This window comes from Poecilia mexicana, unplaced genomic scaffold, assembly GCF_051168715.1.
Source record: "Poecilia mexicana isolate PSO_F unplaced genomic scaffold, ASM5116871v1 scaffold_8, whole genome shotgun sequence".
Lineage (NCBI taxonomy): Eukaryota > Metazoa > Chordata > Actinopteri > Cyprinodontiformes > Poeciliidae > Poecilia > Poecilia mexicana.
Genome location: NW_028263377.1, coordinates 14,967,007 through 14,981,899, shown reverse-complemented (window position 1 = coordinate 14,981,899; position 14,893 = coordinate 14,967,007). Strand labels below are relative to the sequence as shown.

The following is a 14,893-nucleotide window of genomic DNA, read 5'->3' as shown; positions in this document are numbered from 1 at the left end:
AAGGCAATATAAGGATCCATTTATTGCCTGTTAAGTTTGCATTGAATTTATGTAAAACTTCAAACTAAACAAATAATGTAAATGAAGAAAATTTACAGTTAGGATTGTGTGCAACAACAAAGAATTAGACTTCAGCTTCAGAATAAATATATAAACTTTTAGCTTTTATATTTTTACTTTGACACCACTAAATTAAATTCAGTTCCACCATTTTGGTAAAATCATATCAATTTTCAGTCTTTAGATGTATAATGCTGGTGGAGACATGCTCCAAAAAGAGTTGCCGCTGTAAACGCAACAACAGGTGGTTTTACAGAGCATTGACTCAAATGGCCTTGGTGCAGAAGCGCTTTTCAGATTTCTATTAGAGAAAAGAGATTATTAAAACCATTTCTTTTTCACAGAATAAAGAAACTTAAGGATATTTATGTTCTAAATGCACTGTACGACTTCTGCCCGATGGCAAGACGATAGAGGGGAGTCATGATAGACTGTTTTCCTAAACAGGATCGACTGAGTACTGAAGTGGAAGCAGGTTGAGAGAGTAATTGAGATTCTGTTTAGATGAGAGATTTCCTCATCAGAATGTTATGTAAAAGCTCATCATAAAAAAACCTAAAAAGTCAGTGTATGTTTAGTGTGATCATGGCCTCTAAATTACCTAAAAATCAAAAATGAATAACAATCTCCCGTTCTTCATATTTAACTGCAAAAATAAGGTTTTTTTCAGAGTTCCTTAACATGACAAGTGGATGTCTGCAAAGACAACAGCCGATTGCAACACATTAGTGTTTCCAAATTTATGATAATTGAGTGTAGACTTTTGAGAGCCGGAGTCGGCCTATTCTTCACTTTGCTATTTCTCTCTCCTCTTTCCTGCTGCTGATATTCTTTGCCTGGGTGAAGTGTATTCATTCCTTTGTTCTTGTGCTTGCTTTGAAGAGAGATGGAGAGCCAGCTGGACAGGGCGAAACAGAGCCAAAGACAGCAGATCCAGCAGGCCGATTTGGCACTGGAGCAGTTCAAGAAGCAGGTGGAGCTCAGCTCTGAGAAGGTCTACACTGACATGAAACTCCAGGTCTGACACATAAATATAATCCTCACCCTCGAATATAACTGTGATTTGGTCAGATGTGATTAGGTTTGGGCTTTTCGCCAGGAATGTTTGGAACAACAAAGGATGAATACATGGGAAATCAATCACGTACGGTGCAGGACGTGGGACTGTTTCTCTTTTATAAACCTAGGGAACTTTGTGCATCGTGTAACGAACTGTTGGTCTTTTACCAGAAGAGTGATCAAAAACACCAAATAAACATAAAAATGACTTGTCACACAGAAAAGTGACCTTGATGTCTGTCTCAATCCTCACCAAATCAGATTGAAAGCCCGTGAGGTGAGCTGAGAAGAGGACACAATATGACAGAATCCAAATCTTTGGAAAATCTAAAGAGCATTTCTCTTCTCTCTGTAGGAAACTAAGTACTGCCCAGTAGGCCAAAAGGGGATTTAACACATTAAAACACTAGCAGAAAGATGGTTGTGGAAACTTTGATTTTGTTTTATTTTTATTTTTTTTATCTTGGGACTTTAATTAATTAATTTTGATTAATTAAATACATAGAAATTTGTAATGAAATTATAATTTTTTTTATTTTGTATATAAAAGTTCAGAGCGGAACATTTGCATTCACATGTTTCCGATATGCCCGTAAATCTGACGCACACCACACGTGACAACAGAGATGGACGACAAAGCTGCTTTTCGTGACCCACTGGAGATTAATTTTTGCTTCAAAAACCAATCTGATGGGATGCAGGAAAAGACTGTTGCTCTGTGCAAATTATGGAAAAACGCCTTTTATAACCTATGCAAGCCTAAAATATCATCTCGGTACAAAACAACATCAACAAACAGCAGCAAACAGACGTCCCCAAAAAAATCTATATGTAAGAGCCAAAAGCATAATCACCCTCGGGCCGTTCGCTCTCGTTTGGTGAACTTGTTTAAATGAAATCAAATAAAATCCTTCACATTAAACTTGAATTTTTCCACTAAGACTTCATGACCTCACAGGTTGTAAGTGGGCAGGACACCGGGCGCTCGGGTTCCAGTAGGGAACGGACCGCGCACAATGAGCAGTTACGCTAATTAGTCCGGCAGCCGTGCCTTCCCATCAGCAGTCGGCGTTGCGTGGGCTGCTGTTTATTGGAAAAGTTTCCCAATCAATACGCACTCAGTGTACAACTTCTGATGCTGTCTACTGCTATAGGCATTTTTTTTGTTGTTGTTGTTGTTGAACAAGTCGAGCTATGCCTTGTGAGGTCCTAAATGTTTTAAAATGTTCCGTGTTAAAGAGATTTGCAAGTTTTAGTTGCCGATTAGTGAAGTTTTTTTCACTTAATCGTTGCGTTTGGGGGCACTCTGGGCGTACGAATATGAGAGACTGTGTGGGAGTCGAGTTTATGCTCGGAAATTTCTTGGCACATGAAACAACCTTTGTTTCCTCGAGAGTTAATTTAAAGAAATTAATTATGCCATCTTTTATTTCCCTCTCGTTTTGTAAAGTCCTGCCCCACTTTAGGTACAAATATTATTGGATGGATTCATCAGAGTTTTTTTTTTTGTTTGTTTGTTTTTTTTGTCCAATAGGATCGCCTCCGCATGAGTATTTTTAAATATTTGAACTGGGAGTCTTGGTTTTTTCCCCCCCTCTCTCCTCTTGAATGCAGTACTTTTCCTTCTCCCTTCTGCTTCTGCTGCTCTCATCCTTCCATCCTCTCGCTTGCTCCTTCTTTTCCCATTGAGCCCCTGGCATCCCGATCTTCAATCTGACTTTATCCTCAGCCCACATCAAAGCCGTGGGAGCGCAGAGCAGTCTCCTCTGCATCCCTGTCATCTTCTCTCCCTCGTTCGCTCTATCCTCCTCTTCCCCCTCCCCTCCCTGCTTGTGCATCTTCCTGCTAAGGCTTTAATGTTGTGGAAAGTACTTCAAAAGAAGTTTTTTACTCTTTTCTCATCCTCTCGTCATTCCTTTCATCGTCCTCGCCGTTTCTCTTTTTACAGATGGTGTGATATCTAAATGGATTATCTGCGTCACTCTTTTCTTTATTTAAAAAAAATCGTCTTCTTCCATTCAGACTGCAGTTACAGGGGAAGATCCTGCCCTATTTTGGTTTGAAAAGAAGAAGAAGCAGTAGCGTTGCTGTATAGAATGAAATCTGTGTTGCGTGGAGAGTTCAAAGAGGTTTTAGGATTCTAAACAGATTAATAAAGAACACATTCAGGATTTCGTTGATCTTACAAGCAGCATAGTTGAGATGTTTCTGTAAATTGCAGCTTCTGTTGTTATTTTTCATCACTTGAACAAAGAATGAAAACTGTTGGCTGTGAGGAACGGTAAGATAAAAGGAGGTGATGGTGTTTAATATCTCCTCGTACACAAAGATTGCAATCTGACACTTGATTTGGACTAGCTTATATTTGTTTCACATTGAATGAATACGTTAAAATCATTTGTAGCAGGATTAAACTGCATTTAACTAGATTACAATTCATAAATCACTCTGATTACTTCTTAAAATGTAACCTTACCTTCTCTATTACATTTTAGAAAGAAGTATGATTTAGAGTTCATTGAGAATATTTCACTGAAAAGATGTACAGATTGATGGAGAACGTCAGTAAAATTATTAATCTGATCTACTGCTAGCTAATGCCTTAAAAAGTAAAAAAAAAAAAAGGACTAAGAAAGCAGAAATAAATCCTAACTTTATTAAGAGAAAGGTGAAAATTTACACTGAAAATGAAAATCATATCTAAATATTACTATCGAAACTTTAAAAAGGAATAAACTTTAAAAATCTGGGATCTATTATTAGCTTATATGGTTCTAAGTAACAATATGTTTTAAGTCCTCAGAGCAGCCCTTTTTTTTTTAAACATATTAAAACTGTTTATATGTCTACAGATAAACAGAACCAGTAGAATCTAGATTCACTAACAGTTATCTAAAACTGAAAAAACTCACATAAAACCTAAAGAACACCAAGCATAGAAACCTAAAAACTATCAGAGGCTTGCTGACTTTCTCAGTTACTGAAAACAGAGATTCTGTGACCTAATTCTATTTCTTTAAACTTAAAGGGTAAATTTAGAAAAGAAAATGCTTTCAGGCTTCAGAAACACTCTGAAGGTTTTCGACTTCAGAATAACCTGACAACTTTCCTCAGCAGGTCAAACTAGATCCGAATCGAGATTCCTGGCAGTTCTCAGCTTGTTAATTTGTTTCGATAGTAGTCTTCTGAATGTTTTCTATTAAAAGCATTCCTATTAGGTGTACAAATTAGTTCTTGCTTGTTATTTTTTGTTCATCTTTAAGGTTTTGTTTTTTAGTTTCTTTTTATTAAAAAAAAAAAAGTTGAGTAAATAATAACTAATATTCTAGATTCTTGATTCTGGTGGTGAGTAGTTGTTAACATCTCATTAAAACATTTTTTTTTTCATTTACTCTCAGTACATTTGAAATCCTGAAGGAATAAGATTTAAAATTTCATCTTTTGAGCGATAAGGAAATGTTAGGATTCAATATTCACATAGATTTTTTTTTTCATGGAGTTATGAGATTAAGCAATTTATGAATATTAATGAACTTAAATGTTATTTAACTCTGCTACATATTAGTCAAAGTGAATGCCACACGTTTCGCAGTAATGTGAACTGCAGAGGATTTCATCCTCACACGTTTAAAAAAAAAATGTTGAAGTTTTTCGTCTTGTTGTTTCTTCTTCTTTCACCACCAGATGGAGAAGGTAGAGGAGGACTTGATCCGCTCCAAAACCCTCAGGGAGAACCAGGCCAAGGAGTTCTCTCTGCAGCTTGATGCACTGAGACAGAAATACGAGCAGCAGGTTTGTATGAGGCTGGAGCTCTGTGTTCTTGCTGCTTTTGTTCCAAACAGCAACGTGTTGTGAGGGAAAGCTTAGCCTGTCAGAGCTGACGTCTATTAGGAATGCTTCGCTCTTTCCTATCTGTTCTGCCCGATGTTTCTCATGCTAAAAGACACGCTTTACATTACGCTTCGATTCCAACCCAATAAATATTTTTTATCATGGCCTTTTGAACACTAATGCGCGCTGCATGGTTCATTTGGCGTTTTATCTCTTTGCGTCTTTTTCAGTTTAGAGTCAAGATAACATTTTAAAGCACATGGACTGATGGAGAAACATTGGATTTAATTAAACCATAGGATTGAATGTTATTTCACACAGCTGAATTAATTATTTAAGCCATGAAAAACTCTTGAGACTAATTTGACATTTTCACATACATGCTGATTGAGTATAAAATAGGAATATATATATATATATATATATATATATATATATATATATATATATATATATATATATATATATATATATATATATATATATATATAACAGCACCCACTGTTTTGGAAGAATCTGTAAATTACATGAAAATTAAGGGAGTTTCCTTATCATCCTTAGCATAATCGCGCACTGCAAAATGTAGACAAATACAACCCTTAACATGAGCACATTTATTTGTTGGAGGAAAGAAAAATCGAGTTGGAAAACTATTTTTAAAATTCAAATATTTATACCACTAGCATTTCTTAAAATATATAGGCTGGTATTTACTTAATTTATTCTTTACTTTTCAAATTGATCAGAGTGGCAAGGAACTTTTATTTTGAATTTATGACTTCCTGTTCTTACATGTTATAAATATAATGTGAAACAGAGGCCCTGTTCTTCTTAGGCACTTTTCAAAATGGAAAAGGCAAGAGGTTTCTGTATTCAACTAAGGTAGTTGGTGTTGATCTTAACAAATCAAGAAAATACAACAAGCAAATAGCCACTCTTCCATAACTCCCAATGTCTGCAGCCTGAGCTCTAATAAGAAAACACTGGGGCTTGACGAACATGTCTGGATAAGGATTAGAGTTTGTCTTGCCACCACATTCAGTGCAGAAGATGGTAGGGGGAAAAAAAACAAACAAAAAAAAAAACGTAGAAGCACAAATAGAGATGTTTTTTTATTATGCAAATAGTTCTGGTTGGTTTGGTGTGAAACAGAGGATAAAATGTGGAAAAGAACCTCACATGTGCTGTTGAGTACAGTGGAAGGTCTGTGATGCTGCGGGCCTGTGTTTCTCCTAACGCCCCCATACCAGAGCTGATAGCATCATGAACTCTTAAAGATGCCATTAGAGTTTACTTTAAAATTCTGATGATCTCTGCCAGAGCATTTGATTTGTCAGCTTGATAATGTGTCAAATTAACACGGGAACGGTTCACCCGATTCAGTAACCACTTTTATTACATTGTCATGTAAAAATGTATTTGTTGCATGTTTTTTTTTTTTCCTTACTAAATAAATTAAAGTTTGGATTTTTGAATGTGAGATTATGCAATTGCAATAAACGGCACAGAGTGCTGCATTTGAATTTACTGGTCTCATTCCATAACACAATTATTGTTAAGTTTAAAAAGAAACAATAATAGTAGGCTTGCATTTCCCCCATGTTGACATGTACAGTGTGACCATGTGACACACCACAAGGGCGCTCCACTAACTGCTGTAACGTCTCCATTTCCCTTCCGTATCCGCAGCGTGATTGCTTTCCAAGCACCAAACCTGTGCGTTAATAAGCATGCTAACTCTCATTTTCTGGCTAGATGGAGTTTACGCTGCGTGTAATTTGCGGTAGATTGACGTGAATGAAGGGGTGTTACTTCCAAGGACAGGGGAAACCATTTCCTTACTAACATGCACCACGGCTGAACAGCTGTGGTGAATTGCGATAACCATTTCTTAAAAGAAGAAGAAGAAGAAAAAAAATCTTTTAACACTGGAGAGTTGGTGGAAAATACACATATTTTAACTGATATCAAACAATGAAGGTTAAGTTGTCTAAAAGTAAATATTGTTTCCCCCAAACTCTGATTTGCAGCAACAAAGTCACGATTTTCAAGTTGTATTCATATATGATGATCGTCGTGTGCCGAGGAGGCGAAGCTGGGACGGCCAAACGTGGCGATCAGGAACGCTTTTCTCCATAAGATAAAAAACACAGACGATTGATTCAGCTGTGTGATGAGAGTTTTTCCTCATCAGTCAACGGGAATGCATTTGAATGGACAGGAAGACTGTTTTATTATTTATGAATGCTATTTCATGTTCAATTCTTTTTTCCACATGAGCTTTTTGACACTTTCTTTGTGAGCTCCCAGTCTCTCAGGCCGGCGCACGTGCGTGCGTGTGTGTGTGTGTGTGTGTGTGTTTTTGCTTCCGCTCCAGAAAGATTGGTGTCACAAGATTGAAGGGGTCGTGGTGCTGGAGTCCGTTCGGAGAAGCAAATTCCCTCTGGGGCGGCTTTAGTGATACTTTTAAGTGGAGAAATAGATCAGAGGGGAGCTGTTGGCCAGCTGACCCTCCACGCTGCCAGGCACGGTTTCTGGATCTAGCTTAAATTCAGAGCGGTCTTATAGCTGGTTTGGAGTCGAGAGCTTAACACTCAGGGGAAATGCTTTCCAGCTTTACTCTTCATGTGTCAGACTAGCGCATTAAATGAAGAAGAAATCTAGTTTATAGACGTATAAGTATATAAGTAGATAGAACATGTTTCTATTCACTCTCTTTGGAGCTCTCTGTCCATCAAACCCTACAATGAAGAGAAGACGGTTGCCTTTTTTTTTTCCCATTTCAGAATTTAACTCCAGCCATTTTTCCGCTTGAGACCAGTAGTGTCTGTCCTCTTCAGAGCAGAAGAAGCCCTTTTTACCTCACTGTCCAATCTCAATTTGTACCACATAATTCCCTGGAGCGCCAAATTGTGCCCCAACTGACTCACTGTTTCCTAGAAAACTGCCACGCTGGTCCCTTTAAGAACCGCAGCATCCTGTACTGCGTTCGTCTCATGTGTAATGTCACATCCAGACTCCCTTTAGGGAATGCTCCCCGTCTGCTTCTCTCCTCTAATTGTTGATTTCGCATTATATCGAAGTCTGTCAATCTCTGTAAGAGTTTGATAGAGATCCTCCAACATAAATCTAATGATTTCTGAGGCAGCATATTCTGCATGGATTTTGTAGGTGTTTCATGAATAAAACGCAAAACAAAGACGTTACACATCCAAGCCAGACTGTCAGAATACACTTTCACTTATAAGACTCTTATAGTATTGACCTTTCTCTCAGGATGTTTGGCAAAACTACAGGGCCTTTCAGAAGTTTACGTGATCTCTGGGTCGCTATATTCTGGGAGAGTCTGGAATTGGATTTCACCTTTTTGTGTGAGGAATAAGTATGGAAAAACGTTTGCATTTCCAGACTTAATTCCATGTTTTTTGTCTAAATGTCTTCCTTCTTTTCTTCTTTCAGTATTTATGAGCATTTGTCCCTAATTTTGTCCTCACTCTTTAATGCCCCTTTTCTTTCCTTCCACTATTCCTTCTGCTGTGACTTCTATCCCTCTTTTTGTCTTCTCTTTCTTCCATCCTTCGTATCTTCTTGGTGTCCTGCATTTGTAAATTTTTTGCATCATTTGTAATTTCTTCTTTGTCTTCCTGTTTCCCCCATCCCTTCCTTTTGTGCCCTACCTCTTCCTTATTAGTTTCCTTTCTTGTCCTGATTTATTTCCTTTCTTTTCTTCCTTCTGTTTTTTCCTTAATTTTTTAGATCATTTTGTTCCTTGTGTGTTGTACTTTCCCTTCAAAGTGTGCATTTCTACGCAGCGCCATGTCTTTAGTGTTCTTTCTTTTTTCTTCCATTTCTGGTCCTGCAGGTATTATGTGCTAACATTGCTAACAACACATGTCTGACATTAATTTATGATGAATATTTGCATAGAGTTTTGAAATGGTAATATAAAATGCATGAGAATCCTTTTTTTGGGTAATGAGTTGAATGTTTTTGGATTTTAGCAGTTTTTCTTAACTGTTCTGTTTTTGGTCGACTGACATTATGAATTATAAGTTAACTTGTATGATTTCACAAAAAGAAAGATTTGAGTGCACAAGTTTCTTCTTCTAGTGTAATCTAGCTGAATATTTTAGCCCTTGTTGCCAGAAATGGTAGAATCCATTTAAATTAGTTAGTGTCCTGGCACAGACTCTTCCTTTTCAGCAAAAGTCCACACATTTTCTACAGGGCTGAATTCTGGGCCACTCCAGAAGCTTAATATGTTCTTGCTGTGTGTGTTTGAGATTATTAAGTTGTCGATTTTGGGCAAAGTTTATGAATTTTGAGATGATTGAATGCAAACCTCTGACAGTCGTCGTGCAGCAAAACCAGAAGAATAAATCTGTGGACGCCTAAATGAGCATTTATGTGGCCATCCTTACTTTTTAAAGTTGGAATCCAGATTCCTGGAGATATTTCCTCATTCATCGCCCACTCTGAATAGTGCTTGGTGTTCACAGCCAGTGGCGTGGACAGAGCAGACATCGGGCGCAGAGGCTGTCGATCTTCGCTCCTCTGGTTGGCCAGGTAGGGGGTGCCGTCATGCACAATGTGTGTGGATTAGTTTCAAAGCAGGGAGGCTAGTGGGCCCCGGGCCCCTGCTGTCCTTTCAGGGCTCGGGCTGGGCCAGTGTGGCGGGGACGATGTGGGGGTTGCTTGTCCCTCACTCCACCACAGGGGACTGGGAACAGAGTCTGGGAAAGGCTTTGGAGCTTCACCGGCCCGGCCTTCACATCCCAGCAGGTGACTCCTCTTACAGCTCATCTAGAAAACGGACTTGCTTCAACTGACAGGATGATTAAACCCTGAAAAATTAAAGCTTTTTGTCCCATTAGAAGCATTTTCCTCGATGACACTGTGATCTTATAGACTGGAGTTTTTTGCCAGACTTAAATCTTCAGGATATTTATGTTTCAACCTTTACCATTGATAATATTTCCATAAATCTTTTCTCTTGAATGTTGGATTTCACCCTCAGGGTGGATAAACCTTAAACATCCACACAAATATTATCTTTTAAACTTTGAAATTGAAACTGTCGTAGAGGGACTGTCAAGAATCATTAAGCGTCTTCCTCTCAAACTTTCGTACTTTTTCGGATTATAATAATCATCATATTCTTCGCCTAAGCCGATTTTTCACATTCTGTCAAGCGCATAGCATGGGGCATGGGGTGGTTACTGCCGCCAGATGGCTAACCCCTACCAGCTTTCTTACATAGCAGAAACCGGCGACCCTTTCATATGCAGACCTCAGAATGGGACGAGTGAGACCAGCCACAAGGGAGAGACTTGGACATTGAGGGTTGGGGGTGTGGGGAGCAGGATGGATGTAAACACGTCACATTATGTTTTCGTGTATGATGATGTGAGGACGCACAAAAACTTTCCGCGCTCTTTTTAATTTTTTTAATTTATCTTATGTTCTTTTTCTGCCGCATCCCTTCTAATCTTGCTTAATTAGCCCGGCACGCTGGTTGGATGAAAGTGTCGGTTGGAAACGGGACGATGAAGATGAAGAAGAAGAAAAAAAACGTACATGGACAAGTTGTCATGACGACGAGGTTTGGAGCGCGTGTGTTGGCTGATGAAGTCTCTTTTTGCCGGCTTGTCCAATCAGATGGCTGAGCAGCACGCGCAGCACGAGCAGGAGAGGACGCGGCTACAGCAGCAACACAGCGCGGAAAAGGACAACCTGGTCCAGGAGCACCAGCGGGAGGCGAGCAGCCTGGAGAGGCAGGCCAGGGCCACCCTGCAACAGCACCAGCAGCACGCCCAGGAGTGGAGGAAGCACGATGCCCAGGTAGGGGGTCTCGACAGATCAACCTTCACAGACGCAGACTCGCACACACACCCACACACACACACCAACACCAACACATGCTGACCCGCCGCTCTCCCGTGGATAACTGTTTCGCTTTTCGCCCATTGACGTTGTCCTGGGGTTTCAAAAGCACAGCGGGTTGAGACACTTTTTAACTTGAAGCAAGGCACGTTCTTACTCTGGGTGTGAATAATTTTTCTGATTGCTGCGTATTTCGTGCGAGAATTTTAAATATGGATGTGCGAACAGAAAAATACAATACAGGGAAAACTACAGGAAACAAGGCAAAACTAAAGAAACGCAAGAAATCTAAGTTTCGATATTAGTTTCCTATTGTTTAAACAAGTTTCTAGAAGCCACTATAAAGGTTTAAAACACTAAAGTTATCAGCTATGTATACAACCAATCTTTATTGTGTTTTTATTTATAAATCCACACTTTCAGACGCCCTGGTGAGCTTTCCGAACTGCAGGCGAAGTGTATCTATTTTACAGGGCTTTGTCCTCTCACCGCAGGAAGTCGTCTCTCTCCGGAAAGCGCAGTTTATTCTCTTATTACAGCATTTTCCTGCACAATGACCTGTATGAATTCTTGATTTGAATCAATGGACGTGTCAGACATTGAGGGGGCTATTCTTTTCCGATTTACCCCAAAAACAGCAGGTCTTCAGCCTAAACCCCTCCGCTGGGTTTTGGGCGCTCTCCAGCCTGGGTAATAGATTGGAGCTCTGTGGGAAGCTGTTTGATAAACCAGCCCCCAACTGGGATTGTTTTTTGACTCGTCAGGCTTCGTGGAGAAACCAAATTTGTCAGCATGGAACATTTTTTATTGATTGGACGTTGGCTAGAAGACGGCAAACCACTTGGGATGACACTTTTGGCGAAAAATGCTCAAAATTAGTTAGTTTGCACTTTTTTTTTAGATGAAAGTAAACATAACGAGTTAAACAGAAAAACAATCTTTATTAAATCTGAATGTTTCCTTTAATTTTTGTTTTTTTCAAGAAATGATTTCTTAACAGAAAAAAAACTCACGCATTAAATACTTTGCCGCTCCCTATTCGTCTACGACTGATTGACACACCTGAGCATTAACAAAGAATTTATAGGTAAAAGCCATCCAGAAGTGCCAAAGTAATATATTTCAATAGACTTTCCAAAAATGTAATTAAAAAAAAATCTTATTGTTTCGTTTCATGATGTGATAGTCTTGAGAAGCTTTGTTTTCGCAGCATGTAAAAGTAGGACCCATTTGTGAGGATGTGATTTCTGGAGATGCCGTCACCACAGGACATGACTGCTCACAACGCACTGCTCCGCTCATGTCAAAGCGACGTACGGCTTGACAGATCTTGGCATCTGACGACGTTGGGGAGGAGGGTGGACTGAAAACAAATTTCCCCCCAATCCTCATTCCATATTCTCAGTTCCTGTTGTTCGCCCGTTCAGCAGTTTAAAGAAGCGGCATGACGGCTGTCTAATGTCAGAGCGTCAAAATCAACGTTTCAGGCCGTGAAAGGAAGGAATACACTACGACGATTTCTCTGACACAGACAACTGCAGATGTCGGTGTCAGACATTTGTTAGTATGATGTTTGCATGCGGAGCGTCTTCCAGCCAGTTAAAACACTGCGAGGCTTGTTTCGCATCATTTTAACGCTGGTTCAGATAGACAAAGCTGTAGTCTCAGCTTGTCTTCATGCTTAATAAGTCTAAAGTTGGCGAAGAAGGAGAACAGCCAACTTCAGTGACTCCCTCCCAGGATGAGTAATAGCTGCTCATCTCCTGGTTGTGGCAAGACTCTAATAAACAGCATTCCTGGCTCGGGGCTTGTGTTTGAGCAGGAGAGCGGATGTGTCGTCGCAGCAGCCGGAGGGAAGAGCTAAAAAATTTGAACAGGGACACGACTTCATCCCACCAGACTGCGTCAGTCAGCAAACTGTGCTGCAGCTCATTAGAAAGGCTGCATCACCCATCTGTTGCTCACTTGGGGTTTCTACATCATTTAGCACGCTGCTAAATGCACGCAAATATATCCTTTCTTCTTATTTATTGTCCAGAACTTAATTAGAGTTGTAATTTAGGGTTGCGGTTTATAATTTTGATGGTCGTTGACCTCTTCTTGGCTCAGAAAATTAGGTTTGCATCAGCATGGACTCTAACAGTGGTAAACCTGTTTTAAAGTTTTCTAAAGTGGGATGAGGAGATTTCAGTCATTAGTCCGTAATGATGCGATATCTCGCCGCCTGCAGCCAGCTGTGTGTGTTTCTGTTAGCTGATTAATGCCCCCCAGAGGATGAAGTGGTGCCTTAATTTGTTTCAGTGATCCAACACCAGCATGTGTTCCTGACTCCTGATTTCAACCCCAATCCATTTCATGTTTTTCCATGTTTTTTTTGTTTTGTTTTTTTGTTGTTTTTCTTTTTTTTTTTTTCAGTTAGGGCAAACACCCAAACAATAAGTTGGCTTACTCACAAAGCTTTTTGAAATTAAAATTAAAAATGATTTTTGCTCCAAAAAAAAAAAAAAAAGAGACAATCTCCTTCAGGGGTATTCGCAAACTCATAAAAAGTCTGAAATACATCCAGGTTTTCTCTTCTTGGTCAACATTTACAGTTGGTTACATTCATAATTTGTATGTTTCTTCATTTGCTTGTTCCAAAATGTCACTGGAGGCACTGGCAGCATTGGTTGTGGTTCTGTTTTTTTTTTTTTTAAGCAATTCCAATGTCTTTCCCACAGGGTTTGGACACTTTTGCAGTTTGTTTAGGGAATTAAAAATGGACTGATCCTTTACCAGCTCAGTTATCACAGGAAACTTTATACAGCAAGATTAGGCTTGAAAATAGGACTAGCCATTTGATGCCAACTTTTTTATTTTAACATGCTTATATCTTTAGCAAAACTGTTACTTTCCCCAAAAACCTTGTTTGTGTCGACTCCTACTCTTGTCGACTGCCCTCCGGTGGAAGATCAAAGTTAAATATGGCTACACGCACCTAGAGGATGCAGAGCTTTCCTTGATTATTGATGGGTTTTTTTAAATGCTTGCATAAAACATGCAATGTTTTATTGAAAAAATATTTAAATATATATATCAATCGATACAATTATGTGTGTCAGTTGATTTTTACCGAATTTCAGTATCATAATATTAAGACGTTCGATTAGATCATACTAGTTAGAAAAAAAGGTAGCAGTGATTATTACTGAAATCCTGATTATGCTTACAATATAATTGTCTTTCGAAAAGCATTTAGTTCAGAAAATAAAGCATAAAACTTGTTGTCAGTAACTGTAACACTTTGGTGGCATGTGAAGTAGTCAAGAACACATGAATAATAATTCATTTAAGTTATTACAACCCAAACCAGTGCCGTCTGGACACCATCCGGCAGACCACAATGTGGAATTCAGCCTTATTTTTCTCCCCCCAGCTCCTATTAAAAGAATTATATCTTCTAAAAAAAATGCACTGTGGCAAGCAGAAGGTGTGCCTGCCCTGCAACGGTACTACAGCTAGATAACATCGATGAAAAGTCAATGAAATGCACCTGCTGGATCTGATGAGCATAGACTTAACTTATTAATTTACATCTAATGCATTTTACATGTAAAGTAAGTAAGTCAAGTTATCTTAATTTATGTATATTGCATTCAAATCCTAGGGATCCTGAAGGTCACAATAAGTTTTTAAGTACAACTCATTGAAACTTGCAGAAACGTCTTTCTTTCTTTCGAATTTAAAGCTCATCGTACCTATTATTTCCCACCTGTTTCCCCTCAAACTCCTGGGTGGCTGTTATTTTCTCTGGTAATTATTTCTCTTCTGAAGGATCGTACACACCATCTGGACTTCAATAGCAGAGGAGAAAGTAGGAACTTATTTGAGTTATTTTGCCTCAGTCATGTTGAACTAAATTATGAAGTTTTTTTTTTCCTTGTTGTTGCTTTCTTTCTTATTTTTTCTTTTTTTTTCAAAGGTTTACAATCCCGAGACACGATTAAACCGCATCAAATGAAAAGGATGATGACAGACTGTGTCAAAGCTGAGATAAAAAAGGACAGCCTAGACTGGGATG

The 14,893-nt window shown here is 39.0% G+C and overlaps 1 protein-coding gene across 2 annotated transcripts in view; it reads left to right on the top strand.

Moving 5' to 3' along the window:
- Positions 1-14,893, top strand: part of cep112 (centrosomal protein 112) — a 116,743-nt gene that overhangs the window by 55,217 nt on the left and 46,633 nt on the right. For both annotated transcript variants that reach the window (XM_014988762.2, XM_014988760.2), the window contains 3 exons: positions 943-1,078; positions 4,804-4,911; positions 10,609-10,791. In XM_014988762.2, the coding sequence (XP_014844248.2) occupies positions 943-1,078; positions 4,804-4,911; positions 10,609-10,791 (427 nt within the window). The remainder of the gene's footprint in view (positions 1-942; positions 1,079-4,803; positions 4,912-10,608; positions 10,792-14,893) is intronic.